General features: G+C 51.9%; 1 protein-coding gene across 9 annotated transcripts; it reads right to left on the bottom strand.

Moving 5' to 3' along the window:
- Positions 1–528: 528 nt before the first annotated feature.
- On the bottom strand, positions 529–19,011 carry TMLHE (trimethyllysine hydroxylase, epsilon). Of its 9 annotated transcripts, XM_055727491.1 has the most exons (11): positions 18,854–18,997; positions 18,403–18,633; positions 17,409–17,502; positions 15,647–15,747; positions 12,663–12,844; positions 11,089–11,265; positions 10,066–10,345; positions 8,840–8,959; positions 5,554–5,790; positions 4,716–4,854; positions 529–3,547 (listed from the first exon to the last, which is right to left on the bottom strand). In XM_055727491.1, the coding sequence occupies exons 5-11, from the start codon at positions 12,841–12,843 to the stop codon at positions 3,416–3,418; spliced, it is 1,266 nt and encodes a 421-aa protein (XP_055583466.1). In that variant the 5' UTR covers position 12,844; positions 15,647–15,747; positions 17,409–17,502; positions 18,403–18,633; positions 18,854–18,997; the 3' UTR covers positions 529–3,415. The 9 variants fall into 9 exon arrangements, with proteins under 9 accessions (XP_055583466.1, XP_055583468.1, XP_055583465.1 ...); XM_055727493.1 differs by lacking the exon at positions 17,409–17,502; XM_055727490.1 differs by lacking the exons at positions 17,409–17,502; positions 18,403–18,633 and having other exon boundaries at positions 18,854–19,002.
- Positions 19,012–25,308: the final 6,297 nt, after the last annotated feature.

The following is a 25,308-nucleotide window of genomic DNA, read 5'->3' on the forward strand; positions in this document are numbered from 1 at the left end:
GGGAGAGAGGGCCCCCAGTAAGCAAAAGGGACCAAACTGTGGGCCCTGGGATGGGAACCAAGGACGCCAGGGTACATATACATTGCCCTCCACCAACCCTCACATGGCTCGTTTCCTCCCCAGGTGCCCTCAGACTGTGCTTAGCTCTGCTCCCTTCCTGCCTCACGTGCCTTCACACCAGCTCCATGTTCCCCCATGCACGCTCAAACCATCCCCACTGCGCTCCCAGATTCCCTCCGCTATATCCTCACACCAGCCCCAGCCCCCTCCCCCCCCCCCCTTCAGCATGACAGACATCACACCCTGCAGCTCCTCCAAAACGCCTGCAGTCCCTCAGGCTTTTGAACAGCACTTCTCAGAGTCCCAGAAGAAACGCCTCTAGCACAGCAAAAGAAACAGCAGCAGCATCCCCAAAGCCACACAGGGGTGACACTCCTCGTTGACTTTTTAATATGAATTTCTTGCATCTTCTGCCTTCCTGTGGCCAGTGGAAGAATGAACGATGAGAAGTCAATGGAGATGCATCACTTTACTGCTCCTCATGTTTATTCCACACTTGGTGGGCAATACACTCATTTTCAAGTTCATGATTGCTTGAAATATGTATTTTGTTAAGCTGACTACTTATAAATCATTTATTTGAAGACTTTATTTCTTAGTTGTGGAAAATGTTTTTAAAACACATACATTGGATCACCAGTATAGAAGGAGAAGGAAGCTGTTCATCATTTATTGGCTGAAAGAACTGAAAAAGCCCAATTACAAAACCAGATCTGATACCATTACAGCAAACAACCTGCTCTGTAACACAGCACAACAAACGCCAGTGTCAGACAGGTGGCAGCTGCCAAGAAGTCCTGTTCCTTCAAATAAAGTTTTAATGCTCACAAGCTGCTTAGGAAGAATTTAGCCCTCTTGGGAAGTGGGGAGACATAAAGCACAAGATTTAAACAAAGCTCTCTCCACTCCACATTTTATTGTTGGGGTGGCTACATTAATTTGGATAATACCTATAAGGAAATGTGTTTCTTCTACATTCGCAGTGAAAAATTTTCCTCCAAAGAGATTACACAATCACTTTGAGGAGTGTGTTGGCTTGCAGTTGGCTGGTAAGAGGTTGGTTTCTGAAGACCACGGCCCTTGGCAGCACCAGCCACGGTGGGAGGCAGAGCTACAGTCACTGTGTTCCTTGTCAGAAAGGCACGTATGTCACGACAATCTGTCATCAAACAGAATTTGGTCGGTTCTCCCTTGTGCTAGCCAGAGTCCTGCACACTCCAGCTCAGGGTAGCGGCAGATTCAGCTTGCAGCTGACCAAGACAGAGGTCCCATGAGCAGGGGAAAGTAAAGCTGACCTCATTGACTAAGGGAAGGTTTCCATGATACCCAAGCACCTTCCCTCACATCCCGGAGGCACAGAGAGGCAAAAAAGAGCTCAGGAACTCTTGATACCCCCAAATAATTTGAAAGACAGCTCCGCTACTCAAGGGTTTCAAATACTGATCAGGACCCCTTTGTCCTCTCCTTCATCAGCTAACACAGAGATCGCTTTTTGTCACCACCTCTTCCCCCATGCTCCAGGCCACAGCTTCACCCAGCAGCACAGGGTGAAACCAACCCCAGCGCACCCGAGCTGTGTGAGGGGGAGCACACGTAACCGCTGTGGGTTGCCACTTCAACACGATGCACAAAGATTTGTAAAACTTTGCATCTAAGCCATGCTGGCATAACTGGCACCTAAGGAGAACCTATGAACAAAATGCCTGATAAAGAAAGTAACAGAACACACGCTGCAGGCTGGTCAAGGAATTCACTGCCTCAGCCTAGAGGAAAATGAGAGCTCCTGCCTGTGTCTGAGGCTGCTGTTCACAGGCCTGGGGAGACGTACCTGACAGAAGCCAGTTCACTTCAAGCTTGCATTACCTGCCACCATTGCTCATGCTTCACTTCCTCACTCATCCTCTGATCAACAGCTCCCTGCCAAGCCTTCGCTCAGAAACCCCTTCCAACTCACGATGGAAATACTGTGAGAGACCGCATCACATCGCTTGGTCCACGTGGAAAAAAATAATAAAAAAAAAGCTTTCAAGAGTGCCTCTTAACACTAGGATCTATATATTCAGTGTTTAGATTAAATGAGGACAGCAAGTCTAGCACTGCACTCATACCTTGGACCCAAGCATATTGCTTGCACAGGAAAGCCAGGAGAGGGACCAGCCCCGTTTTAAGGTCTCTCTCGTCAGAGCAGAGCAAACACCCTCAAAAGATACAGAATGAAAAATAAACAAATCCTAAAATCCCCTCTCCATTCTAAAATTCCAGTGTTTCTAATAACGACAGAACTTGCTTTTATGGCCCTGCCAGACTCCAATTTATCCTCCCAGCTACCAGGAGCTGAAAGTCACCTCTGTGTTCATTACCTTCACATGCAAAGAATCTGATGGAAAAAGAACAAACAACTCAATGGTCAGCCTCATGCAGCAGCCAGTTTAACGATGACGCAACACAAATTCCTTCTTCAGAAAAGATGAAAGAGCAGGCACAGTAGGAAATTTGTCAGCAAATATTGTAGCTGCTGAGCACTTGCCCTTGATACAAGCACAGCGCAACAGGCAGGAAGAAGCCAGCATTACATTACTGGAAGTCAAGGAAACATGAGAAACACATCCCCCATCTAACACAGTCACCTCTCCTTCCCAACATGCAGATCTTGCTACTTCCCCCTTTCCTTCTAACCTAAACCTTTTCAGAAATACCCTAACTGCACCAAGTTCTCCTTCCTGGCCATCTCTCAAGCAGCACAGCTTGTGTCAGTGACTGCTAAGGGGGTACGTAGTATGTTTAAGAGGAAAGCAAGCACTGAAATACGTCAACAGCCCTCAGTTTGAGTAGTGGCATTTTCATCAAATAGGGACCACAGATTTCCATTTTCTCTAGAAGGGGGTGAAGTTCAGCCTGGGGTGAGACAAGACCCCGGAGATTTCCTTTCTGCTCCACTAAAAAAAGCCAGACTCGAACTGCCAGCTGACAAAAAAGGCTGAACAATAGGGAAAAATGCAAAGACTTCAGATCCTGAAGGCACTTAGATCGGAGGATCACTTCACATCAGTAGGTGCCAGGCACACTTCCCGTGGTATGATTCGCTCTCACTCAGCAGAGCTGGCACAGACTGACAGGCTGGAAAGACCAGGCTGGGTGCACAGACAGCAAGAGCTGACCATGCTCAAAGGCAGAATACGGTCCCATAAAGCTCCCGTAACCTTTGGCTTCCACCTGCTCCCTCTCCTGAGGAGGCACCGAGAACTGCTTAGAGAGGATGGAGGTGCCTGAGGTATGTGCAACATCTTAGTCGTGGTGATGCACCAGCGTGGTGGTGCCGGCGGTCTGACTGCCGCTCCGCAGAGGGCGGTCCGGGCTAAGCTTGGAGTCCCAGTACGCGTGCGGTGTTCAGCACATCATCTCTCGTCAGGTAACAGCCACAGAGCTGGCGGTACCCTGTGAACGCTTCCCGTCCGTGCAGGACACGCCAGTTATCTACAAACAGTGCCTGCAGTGAAGAGAAAAGGCTGTCAGAAGAAAGGCAACCACTGCAGCCAGGACCAGGACCCTCTGACAGAACAGGTCCTGGAGCTCCAGATCCCTAGAGACTGGAAAAGCAAGTAAGACCATGCCACAGTGGGCATGACCCTTCCTCCTGTTCACCACTGTCAGACAACACAAGACTCTAGCCAGATGTTTCATGTGCTCTAGCACAGCTGGTTTACCTGAAGCCAGCAGTTCTGCTCTGCTGCTAACCACAAGTTAAAACACGACAGCTAGCAAACCACAGAAATACATTCTGGGCTGTTTCCTTGCTTTTCTGCTGGAAAGATTTGGCAATAGCTCACCAGCAACAGAAAGTGGCCATCTTCTGCCTGTAAGTGTCACTTCCCACCATGGCACCCTTAGGAACAGAGAGGGGCAGGGGCTCTGACCACCTTCCCTGCTAGACCCTTTCATTTTTGGGCTCAGGCTGAGTCTAGACCCTGTAGGAATAAAGCCCCTTTCAAGCAGGCACAGCTGAAGGAAGAAGCCAGGCACTGTAACACCTTCAAGTCCACAGCTGTGGGTTTAGCCCTTCAAGCTCCTCCACAGCTGTACGCAGCATCAGCCTTTCAAACACAGGGCAGAGCTTTTTCCTTTAAATACCAAGGTGTGCTAAGGTACCTTCGCCATTTCTGTGACAGTGAAGATGGCCCAGGTCTCCTGTGATTCACTGGCAATGTAAGGGTCCAAATATAACCTCCGAACAGAAGTAAATTCAGCTTCCCACACCTTTATATTGCTATCAAAATAAAATCTTCTTCTGGATTAAGTTAGAGGCTGAAAGTTAAGTGTTTGCAGCCCCTCTGCTTCCGAGGGTCCTCATTTCAGTGACTGGAAAGATCTTCCTCGTCTCCCCCAGCTTGGACTAACTGTCCTCTGAGGCAGAGTTTGAAGTAAACTTCTGCTTTACCTGGAAGCTCGTATATTTTTAGGACAGTAGGAACACATGCACAGGAGATGCCAATGCTGTAACACAGGGCACCTTAAAGCAGCTGTAAAGAGGAAAACTGCAGTAAATGGAGCTTGCCTGAAGGATTTACCTTAGTGGCAACAAGTCTGCACATCCAGAAGAGCACCCTGCCTCCCTCCCTGCACCAAACACAGACAAGCCTTCCAACTCCAAGTCCTACCTTGCCTGGCTTCAGTTTGACCCACAGTTCATTTTCTGGTCTCCTGAGCTCCGTGGTGAGTGTGCGGTGCGCAGCGTACCAACGATGTACAATATCGTAAGGCACTGTGTTGATAACGGCACGATCATAGTTATTGTATCTACAAACAAAGAAGAGGTTAGAGACTCCCCCCATGGCTCCACAAGCCCAGCCAGGTATTTCCAAAGGGAACCTCAGGATCCTGTAGGATTAGTCAGTATTTAAGGGAGGCTATGCTGCAAGCACAGGACTTTCAGGAAGATACACAGCACTGGGAGCAAGGTGTAAAACTCTTCTTGCTGATTTTCTACAGAAGGATGCATCACAACAACAGGCAAGACCGAGGGCTGTTCAGAATACGAGTGCAAGGCAATGCTAGACAGCCTCCTGCACTAGGACAAGCCAGAGCCTCAGAAAGCAGCCCAAATTTCCTACAGAAGGGGACCAGTCCGCACTATCCATGTTCCCTGTATGCCAGGCTAGTTTCTAGAGGCTTTTTCAGAGAAGGGCTGAATTCTATTGCCTCTCAAGCGAAGAGAGATGAGGGCATGGAGCTGAAAGGAGGATGACAGGAGCAGGGAAAAAACCCCAAATATCAAAGCTCAGTACTGACACCTGCCTTTGTATCGGTGGTTCTGACACTTCCTCTAAAGCGGTAATGCACAGCCCAGGAGGAAATGCAGCGCTTTTCTGTGGTTTCACCCCTGCCCCTCAAACATACACTGGTTTTTAGTTTATGGTATCTTCTGGAAAACCACTACCACCTGCCACAACCCCCTCTCCTTCCCATAAAAAAAAAGAGGTCTCACGTTGATGTTACCTGATCAGATAAAGCTCGTTGTTCCAGGGATAGACATTGAGAACCGGCCCGACTCCGATCATGTGATTGTGACAGTCTCCCACGTTCTCAACATACTCGTGCTTCAACGGCACCTTGCTGAGCAGCTCGAATTGATCAGGGGCTTGCTGGAGAACCTGCTCTGCTGCATAGAAACCATCCACCAGCAGCGTCCGCCCACCTGTGCCCTCGTGCTTCAGGCAGTGAAACACCTGGATGCTGCACGGGCGAGAGAACCCAGAGCACAAGAGAAAAGACCTTGGTTGCCTGTCCCATGGACAGAAGGTGCTCCCCACCGACGCAGCCAGATGCAGATGGATGCACCGCCCCTCTTATTTCACCAAGACCTGCCAGGGGATGGAGACAGACCGGCAAGAAATGGCTGTACCTGCCATTTCTTCAGGCCCAATCTCACACAGTTTCCTTTCTGAGAGAACTGCCTACATTGCCTCCCAAATCAAGTGACATGAGTCTGGGAGACTTCAGGTGGTGTAGGATCAGGCCTGTGTCACCCAAAACCCATGCAGGCAGTAGGATGCAGAGGTTCAAAAGCACAGAACTTCTCTAGAGCACCTCAAAACAAAAAGGACAGTTAAAGACATGCTGGTTGTACTGTTGAGGTCTCCAGGAGCTACAAGGGGAGTCCAGGGTGACTCTCATTCAAAAGCACGTACATCGTGGTCTCCCACACGCAGGAGACATTCCTCAAGGCAATACATTAAAGACCCTTTGGAAAGCTTGGAGTGGAGGAGTCCCCAGTAAGCAGCTTACCTACATGGACATCCCCTCCCTAGTGGGAAGCCATCCAACTCAGCTTTTGTCCTTCTGTTACTTCTCTGAAGCTTCTCTTTTCCTTCATCCAAGCAACATAGGCATTGTACTGTTAGGAACAAATACCCAGGAGCTGCCTCAAGCCACCTACTCCCAATTTTCACAGTGTATCAACCTCACTTGTTAGAAAATTAACTGTGACCTTCTGGGAAAGCCCTTATCTTCTGATCTCCCTTCTGAGCCGATTAACCCAGACCCACAGCAATTGATGTGGCAGGACCTCCCAGCTCCACCCTCACCAGCACCTTTTCACCTGGGTGATCAGCCACCCTTCTACCCACAACATTTTCAGGATAATTTTACAAAGTTAGTCCACAAGCACAGGAGCAAAGAACACCCTGTGCCTCAAAGGCAACAACCTCCTGCAGCTGGGTGCACTGGGAAAGTCTCTTCAGAGGGCAGGCTCTCTGGTACCTGATGAGTGAGATAACATCAAAGTCTTTCCCATAGCCTGGGGAGTTTCTATCCTCTACTCTGCAATAATTTAACTGGAGACCTGTCAGATTTGGCTGAATTCAGCCAAAGCATGGGTGGAAAGCAGACATTCAAATGAACACATCTTTCTTGAAAAACACCTCATTTCATTTAGAAGCAGGTCAAAGACTGTTTCAGGTGTTTTGGAAGTAAGTCTGAAACAGTCTGGGAAGAAGGGATTTCTGACAGAGATGGGGGCTCAGGAAAGCAAGAAATTCATGTTCTTCCTGCACAACTATGGTTTTGCAGAATTGCAAGCACTGATGGTTTGCCCTACTAATTTAGCCCATGCTGTCATTGCTTGATATACTTCAGTTGGCTGCAGATGAGAATACACCTACCTGCAGGGAACCTTTCCAAGTAGAAAAGGTATAAAAATAACTAATGAGCTCTATAGTTCTGGCACCAAGCAGTTTAATCAAAGGTCTTTTGTAGGCTGAAGTTCTGATTACTAATTACTCTTTTCATTTGATTTTGGGGAAGATCTTGTGAGCTCCTAAAACAAGTCAGCCAAGCAGGTTAACGCTGCATAGGTCACGAAAGCATGTGGGCTCTGCAGTCAGCTGTGTACTTGGAACAGAGACGCCAACTAGATCTGGCTTGAAGTGTGTGGCAGGACCTATGCTTTATGCATCTACTTCCAGCTCCACAGAGCACAATAAAATCCACTTACTTTGCTCCTGATGTCGAGCTGCTTCAGAACAAACGCTACTGCCCAAAAGCTTCCTGCCTGGTTGGGCACAGACAACAGTGCTCAGCACCTGGGTAACTCGACCTTTCCTGGTCTGAAGAGCTGCTCTGAAATCCCCATGCAGCCAACAGATCTCACCTCTTAGTCCTCTACTTTTACAGCTTTGCATCACAGGCCTTCTCCATTAAGATGCTTAGCAAGTTAACAGCCTCACTTGGGAAGAGCTAATCTTGCCCTAGGGCAGGAGGTGTGGACTGAGTGACTCCTCTTTGTAGCCCTAGTGCCATACCAGATCACAGTACTTCCACCTGTTCCACTCCAGGCCATTTCCTGACGATTCCCCTCTTGATTGAAATAAAAGCAGCCAAAAAAAAAAATTAAGATAGAAATTAAGCCTAAGCCTCTTGTACTTCACTGTGAGCTATGACCAAGGCTGCTGCCTTCCCTTCTCTGTGTATAAAACTCACGCCCCAGAGGGTGTATCAGAAAAGCCATTTGCAAGCTAGAATTTGGGAAACAATGCTGTAGCTACAAACTGCTTTTACAAGCAGACAGGTGTGAACTTCGAAGGGCTGGGGAAGCCGGGTTTCTAACTACCTACAGGGCTGGAACCACTGCCAAAATGCAAACCCCAACCTGTTTGAACTGAAACAGAGCAACAGCACAGAGCATATGTGAGCACAGCACATCCATCAGCAACCACTCACACAGCCTGGGAGCACAGAGACAGTCACTGCGGGCTGTGCCAAGCGCAGCTGCTCTCCCTCCTCTCCCAGAGGCTACCGCTGACAGAGCTCAGCCAGCAAAAGAGACAGTGCTGATGCGGGCAAGGAGAGCTTGCCGCTTTGCCAGATGTATCCAAAAGACAGAATCAGCTGCTCATTCCTGTGAGGTTGAATGCTGTCTGTCAGTTCAGAGACAGAGGAGGGGGATTTCCGTAGAGAGGCTTCAGAGTAGCACAGAAACAACTACAGTGCTGAGCCACCTTTGTGGCTACAAAAACTGCTTGAACCACAGCAATACCAAGCAGCAGCCAGCACTAACAGCCATGTCCTAGGTCTTCCAGAATGCAGGCAGTAAAGAAGTTCCGAGCATAGATCTACAGACCTCCCCAGTCCACAGGGATCAGAGAGGGCCCAGAATCGCTGTGTGACTAGCAGTAGTACATGCCATCAGTAGCACTGGAGACAATGAAGCCCAAGCATCACAGCATCACTGTGAATTGCTCCTGCCTTCTGCACTTTGTGTCTGTGAACCAGCCAAAGCACTTACCCGCAGGGCTCCTGGAAGTAGGTTGTGTCGGTGTGACGATCCAGAGCCAGCTTGGTGTAGGCAGTGTCCCCCCGAGAGAAGTCAGAGGTAAAGTACCACATTCTACCATAAATGGTCTCCCTGCAAAAGAGGCAGGCAGTTATCACACAGCACTGCGGGGATCAGTGCGCTGGTAAAACAGATCCTCTCCTGCATATGAAGTTGCTCCTCTCCGTCCTATGTACACAAGAAGTTAAGGCAGAACAACTTAACGAAAGTCACATTGTCGAGAGATGGTGCTTCTAATGCTGCTTCTAGTACTTAATTTCCCTTTCCTTCCCGAAAGACTGATGGGAGCGAGTCTTGCTTCCCCTCCACAGATACAGATGACCTTGCCACACCAAACATCAGTCTCAGTCAAATCAAGGAAGCCACTGAGGGATGAGGAGTTGCCAGAGTGCACCTAGCCCTTGCTTGTACCCACTGCAGTTACCCAACTATCCCATTTCTTGTTCTTAGGATCCTGAATTTTCACCCATGTCCCCACTACAACATTTGCAGAAGGGGACAGACAGAAGGCAGGGACAAGCACTACAGGGTGAGGGTGCCTGGAGAAAGAGAGTTGGCTGGATATTCTTGGAGCCCCTCATTTCTATTCGGAGTGACTATTCACTAGAAGAAAATCCTCCTCTTCCAATGGCCCAAGGCAAGTTCAACTGTTTCTGTAGCTTGGACAAAAACCTAAACTCAAACCCCAACCTGCCATGCTGTTGGTGTGTTCTAAAGAAACACAGAAGAAATATTTCTCAATATTTTTATTTAGCAAGAGCTACAAATTGTTTTTGATCTCCCTGGCTCCCAGGGCCAGGGCTGCCCTTCCTAACCTTTCAAGTCATAACAGGAAATGTCTCTCCTTGCAAAGCTCTAGTCTTCCCAGACAGGCTACTTCCTTCAGTCACTCCTCCCTGTGCACAACATATCGTAAAAGTCATCATATGCTCCTGAGGCAGTTCCATAACCTGCTGACTCCAGACTTCCCTCTAAAAAGAGGTCAGATCCCACAGTGCAATACTCCATCTCAGTTCAAGCAGAGTGGCCAGAGGCTGTAGAAGACCCAAACCTTCTGTTTACAAACACTGCACAATATATAGGATACGGCGGCAGCACACAAACAAGAAAACGGCAGTCTACACTTCACAGCTCCTCTACAACATGGTCAGTGGCCTTCCCAGGGCAGCCCTAGTTACCTGATTAAGCTGATCCTTTCCGCCAAAATTTCCGTGTCCTCTTTGGTGGGAGTGACATTCTCTACAAAAGCAATCCCATATAACAAGAAGTTTTGCAGGAATTCCTTTAGCCCCTCATCTGTCTCCAGGAAACTCCGGCAGTCGACGGATGGGACCTGGGCTTGGCGGTAAATTTCTGCATTCCAGAGAATCCGCGGGTGCATGACCTGCTGCTTCTGCCCCTCATAGCTGTTCTTCACAAGCCACTCCAGCCCATACCGCGTCACGTGCCCATCCGGCCCTTTGACAAGGGAGAAGAGTCGCAGTCACCACAATTGCACTGAACAGCCTGAGATCATGGCCAGCGCAACCGTCAGTCTAGGACAGTCCCCATCCTTTTAATTTTGTCTGGTGACAGACTCTTTGCACTCTGATGCCACCCAAAATATTATCTGGTTAAGGCCACAAGTCCTAAAAGCCTTGTCGCTGCTGCAACAACTCCAAATTCAGAGCCAAGTATTTCAATTTCAGTGGGTTTGTTTTCTACTGACAGGACTCCAAGGAGAAGTAAAGCATTGAAGACAGGCCCATAAAAGAAGGTAAGCTACAACAAAAGGAAGAAAGCAGCTGGGAAGCCAAGGAGAAAGGACAGAAAATGTGAATTCTGATGAGGGACACCAGCTCAAACAGGACAGGTTAATGAAAAGAAAACCAACCATTTCTTGACCAATTTGTTCACTACCTGCATAGCTGCTGTGTGCAAACAAACGGGTAAAATATGCAGACAGTGAAGATACACACAGCTCTACCCAAAAAGGGCTGGGGAAAACAGACACAGATTGAAGACTGATGCACTTACATGCTGCTAAGAAGAGCAGTGTTTAAAGCCTGCTTACAGCTAACCCCCTCCCAAAACAGCTACTGATTTAAAAATAAGGTTGCCCTCTCCCAGCAAAGCTAAGAGTGGGATCCAGCAATATGGCTCCCTCCAAGCAGGGCTGGTGGTCCATGAAATACAAAGGGCACAGGTGCTTTGCTTCTTACACGTGAGGAAGAGTGTGGTCTCATCCACTCGGACAGCCTTGGGTTTGATACCCAGGTCCACACTAGCCGTGTCCAAGCTGCGCTGGTTCGTCTTGGCATTGTAGCAGGAAGCAGAGCGGCAGTGGTCCCTCAGCCACACAAAATCGAAGCGCATCAGTGTGTTCGCATACCTGAGCTCTGCAAAGAGGGACAGGCTCAAAAGATGCACTGGTGTGAACAGTGAGAAGAAAGAGAATCAAGAACTGAAGCCAAGAGCCCACAAGTTATGATCCCACTTACAGGGGATGCAGTGCCTCTTTACGTACGTTAAGCTAGCCTGTCACATGAAGACCAGGCAGAATATCTTCTTAAAAGGCCTGGCTGTCAGTGATCTCACCACTGCCTCCCTTCTCACCAAGCCTACAGGCAATCTCATCCTGCAACAGGAAGAAGCGTGGCCGACAAACACGCTGGTCACATACTTACCTCTTCAACAAGCCATAAACTCTGAACTGTACAACAGCTGCTGTACATGACATAGTTGTAGACCCCAGCACAGGAATTACAGGGAAGAGTGAATCAAATAATCACACCGGCATCCAAACTGTACAAACATTACAGGCAACATCAAGACCTCGATGCAAAGCTTTGCTATCCACTTAGCATTACAATAACGTCTCTCCTCCTTGCTCCATCCCAGGACAGCTCAGGAATACTCAAAGCCCTTCAGATGGGGGTCAGAGCCAGCAGAGGCAACAGGAGAGCCCTTCCTGCTCTAGTCCCACTCAGCTTTGAAATCCAGGTATCAGAGGTCACCTTGCAGTGGGAAAACAACAGCCTTTCTTGGGGCCACTGTGTTGGATAAGGTACTGAGCTGTTCCCTTCGCTTACAAGAGGCTTAGATAACCAACATCTCATTATTAGCCTCAGTGGCCATCACCCTGGCAGACAGACACTGGACCAAATCAAACAGGCCATGGGGAAACATATGCCTCAGTTGCCAAGTCACCTCCAAGAACAGGACAAATATCAGCATTAGACAGCATTCATAACTGGCTTGCTCCATAACTTCACATTAAGACGCGCTCTCCTTGCTTTTTCTTTAAGCGGTCTCTCAAAGGCTTTTATGCCCCCTGCTGCTCATGCCATCCAGCCACACAGACAGACAGGCTGCTTGCAAACCTGCTTCAGCATTTCATGCATCAATGTTTTAAAGAAAACCTGCACAAGTGGGGGCAAGACAGCCAGGCACACACCAAACCAGCCATCCTGCCTGCCGGTCAGAGCACTACGCAGAAAACAAGCGACTGACAGGCCAAGGCTCAGGAATCCCTTGATTTGATTTCTGATTTAGTATTGTCTTGTTTATGGTAAAAGACTTACCGCCAGCAGAGAAACCTGTTCCGCCCTGCCTTTGGGAATTCCCAAAGGGAACATGAAACAGACTCCAGTGTGCATCCCTCTAACGCAGGCCATTTCAGAAGGAAAAAAAAATAAAAATCACTCCCGGGAAACAAGGGCAGAAAAAAAAAAAAATCTCACTCCTCTCCCCAGACAGACTCAAAATCAGGTACACACACACCCAACACACCTACCTAGATGGTCACCATGTAACTGCCAGGCACATTTGAGGGACTCTGGGGCTGTGTGATGCCAGCGAGCTGCAGCACCGAGGACAGCCTTTCTGTCACGGGACAGCCACAGCAAGTGATGTCTTGCACTTCCACTCAGCTGGCACGGCACCTTGAACAGACATGCCAGCCTCCTGCACCACATCCTGAGAATCAGGAGAGAGAGAAGGGAAAGAACAAGGTGACTCGGCTGTGCTACTGTATCACATCCTGGTCTCAATCTCTACACTCTTGTGCCAGGTACTGGAAGCATTTCTGGGAAAGCCAGTATCATCCTCCAGAACTGTAATTTACTGACAAAAAAGATGAGTGAGACCTAGCCCATTGAGGAGGAAGAAGAGAAGTAGGCATGATGACTGGCAGCCTGGCCAGAGGAGAGAGTCACTTACCTCCCAGGCACCATCTGGACATGAAAAAAACCTAAACGCAGAGTTTGGAGAGTCTCGTATTAAATGCTTTCACTGCCAAGTCCAAGTACCATTGTCACTTTTGTATTCTCCCAGTGACAACACAGTCAGGCACGCTGCCAAGCTTTTTCCCCGTGCCTACAACCCACGCTTATTGTTAACATCACACAGACTGCAACAATCTCCGTGAAATTGGGCATCCCTTGCTCAGAGCAGCTGCAGTAGATAGTAGGCATCACCAACACCCCAGAGGAAGACCAGGACGTTGCATGTGAAAACTGGCTGCCCTCAAAAACTGCATGTAACAGAAGCAACAGGGAATTAACCATTAGGGGTCAACCAATGTTTTTAAATAAACAAGCTAATCCAATCCACAGGCATCAGCTGGAAGCAGAAGGAGGAGAGACAAGGCTGTCTTGCTTATTTTGTGACCACCATAAACCACTGCAGAACACAGTCCTGAGAACACACAGATGAGATCCTAGGATTTACCAGGCAAAGCAATTCCAGAAGAGACAGCTGTGCGTGCAATGTTCTTGTGCTAAATACTGGCAAAGCCTCGTCTGCTGCAGGTCTTGTCCCTTCTCCAGCCTTCCCAGTGTGAATTCACCATTCCCACACAGAACTACAGAGACCAGGGAAGCAGGGAAAAGTGACCTTGGTTACAGAAGCAAGAACTAGGGGAATACAGTAATTAGGTCAGTTCTGGAAAAAGTATGCAAAACAACGAGGAGGAAGAAGATCTCTACTTCTACTGAAGGACACAGCTGGCATGGAAAAGGAAACCAATTGTGGTTAATTTTAGGTTGGAGATTAGAAGGCGATTTCTCAGAGGGAGATTTGTAAAAACTCTTCAATACAAAGAGCAAGGGCAAAACCTTACAAGTTTTAAGATATGAAGCTAGGGTCTACATGTGCTGTCATGTTTATTAATTTCTGGAGGTCAGGTCTAAACCCAGCAGGATTTTAACAGCACTTTGGTCTGAAGCGCATAGAAATGTGGTGCCACTGGATAAGAGCACAGACTCAGAAAGCATTTCTTATCCTAGACTTCTGATTTTCCTTCATTTTCTTATCTGGAGAGCACAGACACTGACGCTTTGGCCATCCAGCCTGCTTTCCTACTTCATAGCTGATTCAATGCATAGATCTCAAAAACTGGCAATAACAATGAAATCAGCAGAGGTGCCACATTGCCAGACAACAATTTGCTAAGCCAGAAAAAAAATAAAATAATGCAGACAGCCAGCTCTAGAGAAAAAAAAAAAAAGTGCAAACATTTTTATAAAGAGAACATGGTTTGAGATTAAGATGCACTTTTCAGCTACCAAGTTTTGCAAGGTTTTTGGCCACAGCTTGTGCACAAGTCCCTGACAGTGTGAGCACTACAGAAAGATTTCAACTCAGAATTTTCTGATTTCTGTGGCTGCTAAAATGCAATAGTCACTCCTCAGCAGGCTGCAGGGAATCGGGCTGTCCTGGAAGCCATACAATCATAGAATCACTTAGGTGAAAAAGACCTTTAAGATCGAGTTCAACCATTAACCCAGCACTGCCAAGGCCACCACCACTAAGCTATGTCCCCAAACACATCTTTGTAGATGGTGACTCCACCACTTCCCTGGGCAGCCTGTCCCAGAGCCAGACAGCCCTGTCGGTGAAGAAATTTTTCCTAACATCCTGCTTAAACCTCTCCTGGTACAACTTGAGGCTGTTTCCTCTATTACTTGAGAGAAGAGACTGACCCCCACCTCGCTACACCCCCCTGTCAGGCAGCGGTAGGGAGCGAGGTCCCCCCTGAGCCTCCTTTTCTCCAGGCTGAACCCCCCCAGCCGCTCCCCACAGGACTTGTGCTCCAGCCCTCGCCCCAGCCCGGTGCTGGACACGCTCCAGCCCCCCAGTGCCCCCCCTGCCCTGCGGGGCCCAAACCTGCCCCCAGGGCTCGAGGGGCGGCCGCACCAGCGCCGAGGGATGGTCACTGCCCTGCTCCTGCTGGCCACGCTGTTTCGGCTACCAGCCAGGGTGCTGTTGGCCTTGGCCACCTGGGCACCCTGCGGGTCACATCCAGCCGCCCCCCCAGGCCCTTTCCCGCCGGGCAGTTCCCAGGCCCCTGCCCCCAGCTGCCTGGGGCTGGTGTCCCCCCGGGCACGGAGCGGTGCTGAGCCTCACACCACTGGCCTCGGCCATCGCCCCTCAGCCCAGCCCCCCTGCAGGTCAGCATGGTCCCCTCACCCAGATCGTTAATACAAGACATGAAACAGCTCAGAAGCTGATGTCTCACTCCACACAGGAGGGCAGGCAGCGGGAGCTCCTTGCTGGCTGCCTGACACCTCCAGTAACCAAGATCTCTGCTAACACAACTGACCTTGCACTTCAAATACCGCTGCGAAGCCTGTGAAATTCTTTATAAATGCCGACTGAGCTGCAACATCCTGAAAGACTCCAGCATTCTCACTACAGACCAAGAAAATGGGGCACCAGAGAACTTACACAGCCTGAGCCAGAGTTACCAGGCATCTGAAGACACACAAGAATACTCACTTTTCTCTTTAGTAGTCTCCAGCCAGCCAGAATATCAGTTTTGTAGAAAGACCCGTGCTAAGTCCTCGGAAAATGCTTTCCAACATGTGCGACCTCCCCAGCTTTGAAAATTTAGTATAGGAGAAAAGAATTAGCCAAATCTGACACGCAAACTTAACACTAAGTAAAGAAAATCTACAGCTATAGAAACCCCAAAGTTGACTATGATGTTTATTGGCAGGAAATTATTTAACTCCCTGAACCAAGCATCACAGCTCACAAAGCTTGAGACTATTCTTTGAGAAAGACACACGGGAGGGAAGACACTTGTTCAGTTTAACTTTTGGGTACCAAGGATGTCCACTAACCCAACGGCAGCAGGCAGGGAAGCAGCAAGCTTATTTGCACATGTCTCATGTCTCCTCACACAGGACCCAAAACTGACTGGAAAAGCTCATCTACAAATCCATTTAGGAAGCGGCCTCTGCCTGGGGCAGCTCCAGCTGAAGTTGTATCTTTCTGCACACGCTCCTTTTATCTCACCCTCTTCCAATATCAACACTTACCAGAGAAAAAACATAGGGAATAGTAAGTGACCCAGATATTTAATCAACGAGACCTCTTGCATCTCTGCTGTTCTTGCAGGAAGCAGACACCACAAACAGCTCACAGAGAAGCCCTAAATTAATTTTTTCCAAGAGATACTGAAACTAAGAGGAGTTGAAAACAACAACAAAAAAGGCTATATGATTTGAGAGGATTTACATTTTGCCTTTGTGTTTGTTTAGTGAGAGCTAACAGCTCTCTCCTGGCTGGAATTAGTTATGCGAACAGCTCTTTCCCCCCAATCCTCCTGTTTACTTCGCCTTTATGCTTCTCATCTTTAGTTGTCCAGACCACACACAGCTCACCTGGGTAGCAGCAAAATGCAACAGCTAAGAGATTTCAAGACAAAATTTCCCTTGAAATTCAAAAAGAAAAGGCAGGAGGAAGAAGACATTGAATGACCCTGTATGTAAACGCAAGTGGACTTTGGGAAGGGAGTCATGTTCAGTTACCAAGCCTGCCCCTCTCCCAAAGCAAGACAAACCCCCATGCAGCCTTATATGTGAATATGTTCTGTGTGGCTCATCCTATGGAAGAGTCCACCACATGGTAGATGAAAAACAGAACTCACACTTGAAGTGACAGGGTGAACAAGAGGAACAGGGCAGCAGGTGCTAGAGGGAAATGGAGAAAACTCAAATATATTGTGATTTGAGGAATTATCATAAGTCTCTTGAGAGAAAAGACAAGAGACAGGCTGTGAAAGGAGGCGGAAGGAAGAGTGGGCCCTCAGCAGGGACTTGTCTGTCCAGACTTCCCTCCTGGCCCTTGAGCAGTTTGTCACACTGCTCACACAAGAAGCATTTGAAGTAACCAATATTGTTTTTAACCTCTTTGATAAAAAGCCACAATTCCCATTTTGAGCAAAGAAAAATAATGAGCTGGAAAAATTAGTGACCAAATAGTTCCACCAATGAAAACATATACGGAAGGAGAAACCACACCTATCTGTGGTCTTCAACCAGTATTTAGCTAAAACCTTCCAGGAACAGAGCGACACTGGCCTGTTGGCATTAGGGAAGCTGCTCCAGTGCCCTAACTGCTGGTGCTGTGAACAGACCTGTTTCATCACTCTGTGACAGCATGTCCAGCCTGTTTTTCAAGCTCATTTGGCATCTGAAAAAAAATTATGTGTTTTTCATTAAGCTTTTCCAAACGTTCAGTGGATTATACTCACGCATCCTTTCTCACTGCTAGAAGCGTCTGGCTAAAGCAAAGGTTTCTGATCCATAAGAAACAGGAAAATTTCTGGTAGCACAACAGGCCTCATACTTCAAAAAGAGAGAAAGAAATTAATAAAGAAAGGGAATGTGGACAGAGAGGAGTGCAGCAAAGCCTGTGACAGAGCTGCTGCCTTGAGAGGGCTGTGCCAGAACCAGAGGAGCCAAGTACACTAACCCAGGTGACAAACCCCTGTGGTGGGCCAAGCCCCCTGGAACGGCAGGCATCTCTTAGACACAGCCACTCCATTGCCAGCGGAGTTCAAGGTTTAAAATCCTGAGCTGACCTAGCTTACCTATTAATTACAAAAGAAACAAAAGGCTGATTGCCTGTTCCCTGCTGAGAAAGGCTCCTGCCCCCCCACTGCAGACTGCTCTGCCACAGCAGACAACTGTATGAGATCTCAGCTGTCAGGAATCAGATTATCCTTCCAGCCCTTCCCCGCAAGGGATTTCAATTAAATTAAGGAGCTAATAAAGACATCCCAGACACTACCAGCTTCGCAGCTACTTCATTCTCCTAGAAATAAAGGTAATTATCTGCTCAGCCCACGTTTAACACCAGCCGCCTGACTCCAGACCCCCTTTCCATAGCCTTACTGCAGTCTCCTGTTTGCTGTTTCTTCAGCTATCTCAAGCAAAGCCTTTTCAGGCTGCACAGCTTAACAGAAACAAGCTCTAATTCTTTTCTTCAGCAAAGCAGCCAGCCCTCGTGGTATATCTCCCACAGGGATATTTAAGACAGTAAACTCCTGTTAGTAAATCACTTCATGCACCCAGTCTGAATCGTGCCCTGGCAGAGGGGCCAGGCAGCTCTCCCGGGCAGGGAGGGGTTGCATTTTATCAGGGAAGGAGAGGAAAACGCGCTGCCCTTGGCTGCAAGCTTTTAATCACAAACTAAGGGGATCTGACGTCTTAATCCCCGTCTGAACCCCGGGCCCGTAACGTTACCTGGGGCCGTGCGAGCACGGGGCTGAGGTGGGGGAAAGGACGGAGCGAGGCTTCCCACGGGCCCGGGGCGCTGCAGGGACGACAAAGGGTCCGCGCTGGTGGTCGCGGCTCTGCCCTGCTCCCTCCGGCTGGGCCCTGCACCCACCCGGTGCAACGGCCGCCCGGAGGCTTTCCCACGCCGACTGCGGCAGCTCGGGGCCGGCGCTGCCCGGGGCGCCGCGGCTGCTACGACTGGAGCTCGCTGAGGCACGCGGAAAACGCCACGTTACCAACCGCACGCTGAGCGCCCGGCCCGCCAGCAGCGCCGGCCTCCGAGCAGCCCCCGCGCCGCCCGCCCCCTCCCAGCACGGAGCGCAGGGCCCGGGCCAGGCCCCGCAGCCAGCCCCGGCACGACAGCCCGTACCGGGCCCCGAGGGCCGCTAAGGAGCCCCCGCCTCAGGCCCCGACCCACCTCGGCAGCTCCCCCGGAGCTCGGAGCCGCCCCAGCTCCTCCTGAGCGGCTCCACCTGGCCCCAGGGCCGCGGGGCCGGGCAGCAGCGGCGGGACCGCGGCCGCCTCAGGCGGCGTCAACCGGCGCCGCGGGCCGCCCCGGGGCGGGGCTGCCCCACCGAGCGCGGGCGGGCTGGGCTAGAGCGCCGCCCGCCATAGAGAGCGACCTGCCGGGTAGAGCGCCGCGCCCGTAGAGACGATGTGTGATGCCGAGAGCACGGCGGTTACCCGGACCGGCCCCGCTCTCTGCGGGAGAGGGGCAAAGCAGGGCCCGCACCGGGCGGCGGCAGGAGGCGCCACAGACCGCGGCCCTGGTGGCTGTGAAGAGCTGGGAGGCCGCTACGTAGAGCGCCGAACACACCATAGAGACGGGGAGGGCGGCTAGAGCACTGCACGCCCTATGAAGACCTGGCTGTCCTAGGGCGCGGAGGTGGCGAAAAGCCTCTGCGCGCAGCGAGACTCTCCGGAGAGGCTCCGGGCGAGAAGCAGCGGGGGCGTGCGATGAGCTGCTTCGGTGCTTTAACCGTGGAGCGCCCCGGGGGGAACCATAGAGGGGCACGCCGCAGCCCAGAGCGTCGCGGGGAGGGGGAGCGTCGTGGCCGCGCATGCGCGCCGTGCCGGCGCCCGGCCCGGTGGCGGGGCCGCCATGTTGCCGCTGGCAGCGGGGCCGGGCCGGGCCGGGCCGGGCCGGGTCGGGCTTGGTGTTGGGGTTTGAGCTGGGACTGGGTCCGGTGTTGGGCTTGGCGCTGGGGGCAGCGGTCCTGTCCCTGCATCCGTCCCTGGCCTGCTGCTTCTCCCGGCTTGGCTGCGGTCTGCGCCCGGGGAGGGACAAGGCGTGCCAGGGAGCGGGGCCGGGCCGAGCCTCGGGAGCTGCCGGTACCGCGCGGGGCGGGGCGGGGCGGGGGCAGACGCTACCTATTTGGGGTATAAAATGCTGGTTTTCATTTAAAGGCACCAGGGTGCAGGGCGGGAGGCTGAGGGGAGGTACTGGCTGCCTGGTCCCGGCTCTGGTGGCTGCCGCCTCCCCCCGGCCCCTTCGCCCTCCCCCGCCTCGCTGGGGCCCGTTCCTGGCCCTGAAGGTGCCCTGGGGCATCCCCCGCCAGACCTGCTGGGCGCCCTGTCCTGAGCAAGGGTGGACACCCTGGGCTTCCTCGAAGCAGCAGCTCTAGCCCCCGGGTATTTAATTCTTTTCTCTAGCATGAAGCATCTTCAGTGCAGGATTGTGGTGCCGAGTCGCCTTTGGGCACGGATCCAGAGGGAGATAGATCCGAAAGCGCAGGTGGCATGGGGATGGCAGCGTGGGGTGAGGATACATGACGCATGGTGGCACTGGAGCTCTGAAGTTTGCTTACATGTGGATTGCTTTAACCCATCGGTCATATGCTTATAACGTGATGCTTTTGTAGAGGAATGGATTCCACCCCTGCTTGTCCCATCAGCAGTTGCCCATCTGTTGTCCATCTCCAGCATCTGTCGTGCTGGGGAGAAGCACCCCCTGGACCCTGTTCCTCCCTGGAGATGGTCCGTGGCCGCTGCCTGGCCTGAAGGGTGTCCCAGGATGTCCCTGTCACCTGGGGACATGCTGTGCTGGCAGGCAACGGGGAGGGCAGAACATCCCCAAGCAGGCTAACCCTGCTGCCACTCAGCACATCGGATGCATCCTGAGTGGTGCTGAGCCCTGGCATCCTCGGAGATCGCTCTGGGCTGCTGGCCACATCCCTGGCAAGCAGCTGCCCTGTCTCATGTGCTGGAGATGGGGCAGGATGAGGTCTGGGTTGCTCCTCCATGGTACCTGCATAGACAGTTCGCCCCTGCGAAGCACTGCGTGCTTCTCCCCAGTGTGGAATCTGTGCTGTACTGCGATTTCCATGCCCAGTTTTCCAGAACGTGGGCCTTTAGAGTCCTTTCAGTTTCCCTGCTGTCGCACTCCTGGGTGTGCTGGTCTGGCAAGAGGTGGAACAGCCACTTGCTGTGATTGCATTCACAGCGAGGGGACGTGGTGGTGTGTCACCACAGCTTTCTGTTTTCCAAGAGTGTTTTTCAGGAAAGGGGTGGGGGCGGCGCCTGGAACAGGCAGAGGAGCTGGCGGGGATCTGCTGCTTCCCAAAAACTTGGTACAGCTCCCAAGGGAGATAAACAAGTTAGTCACTCGGTGAGCTCACGGCAGAGGCATCTGAGCCTCCATGAGAATTTGGCGCGGGCCCTTCCCAGGCTGCCGGGGTGCAAGCGTGCCCTGATGCCAGCTCCCCAGGGGAGCCAGCAGCTGCATGGCTGCAGGCAGTGGCTAGCCCCATGCTCCTCATGCTCACCCGGTGCCTCGCCCCGTGTCTTGGTCCTTCTCCCGCACACCATGGGCCTGGCAGGAAGCCCCAGCCCCTCTCCCACCATGCCCTGGTGCTCAGCACCTCTGACACAGCGCCTGGGTGTCTGCAAGATCCAGGTGTATTCCTGTCATGAGCAGTGGATGTGAGCAGACACGAATAAATAGTGAATCAGCTGAAAGGCTGCTAAGGGTCTGGGGGGCTCTGGGGAGGAAAGATCCCCCTCCTGTGGTGTCTCCGCTGGCTGCGTTTAGGACGAGCAGTGCAGCAGCATCAGGATGTCCCATGGTTTGTGTCTCACGTAGATGAGCCACCGTTAGGGGTATGGAGTGTGGTCTCTGGAGCTCACCAGGGTGTGCAGTCCCTCTTGTGCCCTGCAGAGCTGAGCTTGGACCTGCCGTGTCTTGTGGGGCAGGGGCTGGCAGTGCCACAACCCCAGTCCCCCTTGGAGGTGCGCTGGCTGGCTACCCTCTCCCCCAGGTGCCCAGCGCTTTGGACATGCACCTGCTGCTTGGCCCTGGCACGTAGTATGTTGTGTGCTGGGAAAGAAAGCGCCTGGGAGCTTTCTGGGGATTTCCCAGGGAGAGCTGGGACCTGGGAATTTTCTGCCCCCCCTCCTCTTCTCCCCTCCTTCCTCCAGCAGCGGCTCTCACTCGCATGCTAGTCTTGGGGTCAAGAAACGGTTTTAAAAAAAGCAACAGCCCACACAATGCTCTTCCCTTCCCTAATGGGTGCTGGTGACGAGATACCGCATCCGGCCCGGGGGATACAGAATTAGCCCTCTGCCTGGGAAAGGCCCTGCCGGTCCCTGCAGCAGCTCCAGTGCCGTGGGGCTCCGAGGTCAGCAGCGCATCGCCACGCGCAGAGGAAAGTGACTCTGCATCCTACAGATGCATCCTCCGTTGGGCTCGCTCATTCCGCTCTGACGGGCCGTGCAAGAAATCTGTCACCCTTCCCTGCTCACAGGATTTCTCAGGGGTTGTGTTGCCGGTGCTGATGTCAGGTGGTGCTTTCTGTGACGTGCAGGGCACACACAGGTTTCTCTTTACACGTGGCTTCCACGCTGGCAAAAATTGGGGGACATTTCCGCATGTCAAGACAGGAAATTCACGTTTTACAGGAAACATGGCAATTTCCACAAGAGCAACCAGAACAATAGGTGCCTGAGCGGACAGGGGATGTTCCTGGAAATGAGTGTGGGACACTCACAGGACAAAAATTCTGAAAGATGTCAGTTTGGGTGTTGGAACTATTTTATTCTGATGCACATCCAGCACAACTCGATACAATCCAACCTGAATGATGCAGCCCAGCCCACCGCAACCCAATGTGAGTGGCCCAAAACAACCCAACCCAACGCCAGTGATCCAACATAACACAACCCAACGAGAGTGACACAACCCAACCAACATGAATGATCCAACCTGGCCCATCTCAACCCAACAAACCCCATCATGGATAACACAGCACAGTAAGATGAGAGGAAAATCCGGAGGACCTTTGGGAGGTCAGGGTTAGGAGGGTCCAGGGACTGGAGCTCCAGTTGCTGGTTGGTCTTAACTGACCCATGCTGCAAGGTTGTTGTAATGAAATGAAAAGGGCAAAACAACCTCTGCCCACCAGAACTTCCCCTCTCAATAGGCTATGAACTGGTGAAATGTGGCTGTCTTGGGGACCTGAGAGTCCAGGGGGATTTTCTGGTGTGTCATAAGGGGCTGAGCCCCTCTGTTCCTCCTCACTCTGTCCTTTCATGACACTTCTTAGGACTAAAGTTGCCTCTAAACTTCTGTCTCTTAGAGTGACACTGGTCAGTGATTTCAAGAGGGTTGAGGGAATGGAGGCTAGCAGGAGAACCTGGCGTGCACAATGGTGATAAGAATGCAAGGTAAAACCTGAGGCAAAGCCCCCAGTGTGGCTGCGATCCTGACACCGGCACAGCGCTTGATCCAAGGGCTATCGGAGCCGAGGGACACGCGCCGGGTCCCTCTGGGTGCAGTGGTGAGCTGCCCATGGGGCCACCCGTGCCGTCACTGGCTTTGCTGCTCTGGCATTACTTCTCCCCGAGGCCAAGCTCCCACTCCCAAGAATGCATCACGTCCCCACAGAAACAAAAATGCTTATTTATTTGTCTTGTTTCAGTTTTGCTTTTTTAAAATGAATTTAATTCCACCACCCCCACCCCCCCTTTTTTTTTTTTGGGTTGTTCGAAGGAAGGAAGGAAGCCCAAACTCGGATGTTTGTTTGTTCTGTCCTGGCCGATGTTCCCTTGGTCGCACTCCAGTGGCTGATAAACTGGCAGGGAACTGGAGCGTGGAGCACGGCGGAGCCTGGGAAAGGCCAGGACCCTGCTTCCCCCAGCCTTACGTCACGGTTTCTCTCCGATGAGCTTGGCCTGGGGGCTGCGTGCTGCCAGCTGCCTCCGCTCCCCCTTGGACCGGCAGCACCTTTGTCACCAGCTCACGGGACCGTTCTCAGTGGGATGTCTGCAAGGAGAGCATCTCCTTCCAATCTGGGGTTCCTCCACCCCACCCTGGTGTCACCTTCTGAGCTCCAGAGCCATGGTGCGGCCGGGACCCATGGTTTGCCCCTGCCTGTAGGACCATGGAGGGGGAGAACCCAGAAGGGATCTGGGCTCGGGTGTGAGCTGTGCTCTTCTCACAGACCTTCACCCTCTTCATCCAGGCAGGTTGCACTCAACTGCGGGCATCCTCTGATGTCTGAGGCCAGTACAGACCCCAGACAGGAGGAGGCAGTGCTCGCAGGTCTGAGGAATCAGAAGCTCATCCCACAGCTCCTGACATGAGCCGTTAGGTTGGCAAGTCTCCTTCCTGCAAGCTGGAGTATGTGCTTGACGTGTCCTGTAAAAGACAAACATTTATGGGATATTGAATATGTGCCGTGGGGGAGCTGGAGGCTTTGTGGTCCTCTCGCTCCCAGCTCCCTGTTGAGGACAGGGAGGCAGTTCAAGGGAAAGGGGAACACACAACGGGGGCTTGTTCAGCTCAGGAAACCTCTGAAGCTCTCCTGGGAACAGCGTCTGCCCAGGGATGCTGGGGTGTCTCTGGGGATGTGAGACCCTTCCTCATCCCCTGGGATCCTGGGGTCAGAGGCATGTGTGGGTGGGCTCAGGAAACGAGTCCGTGGGACCCTTGCAGGGTACGTGAAGATGCTGGAGGTACTGGAGGCAGAGGCATGGTAGGAAGTGCTGGAGCAAGAAGGCGACAGAGGGTTCTCTCTCTGTTAGAAGTGGAGCATTTGCTCTCAATGTTTTTTTCTTTGCAGCAATGGAGGGGCCCTGAAGACACCCTTTGGGTGTCCCCTCGTTCGGGGAGGACAGCAGGAAATATGGGTATGACCCTCCAGCACCCAGCTCCTGCTGGTAGCTCCAAACCTCCTGCCTTGGGCCCCACACCCCAGCAGCTCTTTTACCTCTCGCTTGGCTGCCATGGAGCTGTTTTTCCCAGGGCTCTTGAGTAAATTTCTTCTTCTCAGTGTCTTGGGAAAGTGAGAGGGAATCGCTGAAATGATGTAGAGCACCACCACGGGCATCTGGATCCCGTAAGGAGAGGGCAAATGGCCGAGGAGGAAGGTCCTTCTCTGCCCATCCTTTGGCACAATGTCACCTGCCCCTTCCCTGGTCCCAGCAGCCACCTGGCAGGTTCACCAGCTCCGGCTCCCTTCTCCCAACTGGGTGCATGTGGCCAAGGGCCGCCCTGAGCTGCGCAGCCTCTGCGTGCGGGGGAGGGTGGTGGGCACTGGGGGCTTTCTTGGGGGGTGAGTGGGGATGCTCTGGGGGGTCCCCGGGCTCTGTGCAAGGCCAGGTCACCCCCAGCACCATGCTGCACAGCAGCCACTGCACTGGCTTGCTGCCTGCTGGCCAGGGCACTCGTTCCAGAAGATAATATATAGCTTTGATGCTGCTAATTGGAGCTCTTTCCCTACACTTCCTCCTTTCAATCTTCCTCCGCCCTCAGCTCTGCAGGGTCAATAAGTGATTTGCATTAAAGCAGAGTCCCTGTCGGTTCCCGTGTGTCTATGGCAGCCGGGTCTCTGCCAGGGGGCTGGGAGAAGGGGGCTGCATCAGCAGGGTGAATCC

This window comes from Falco cherrug, chromosome 15 (genome assembly GCF_023634085.1).
Source record: "Falco cherrug isolate bFalChe1 chromosome 15, bFalChe1.pri, whole genome shotgun sequence".
In the NCBI taxonomy this organism is placed as follows: Eukaryota; Metazoa; Chordata; class Aves; order Falconiformes; family Falconidae; genus Falco; species Falco cherrug.

Excerpts from the sequence above, each read along its gene's own strand:
- TMLHE (XM_055727487.1), bottom strand. Across the intron at positions 11,266-12,662 it reads GTTACATGGTGACCATCTAG|AGCTCAGGTATGCGAACACA; the intron begins GTAGGTGTGTTG and ends CCCTCTTTGCAG. Across the intron at positions 5,791-8,839 it reads TACTTCCAGGAGCCCTGCGG|CATCCAGGTGTTTCACTGCC; the intron begins GTAAGTGCTTTG and ends TCGCCCGTGCAG.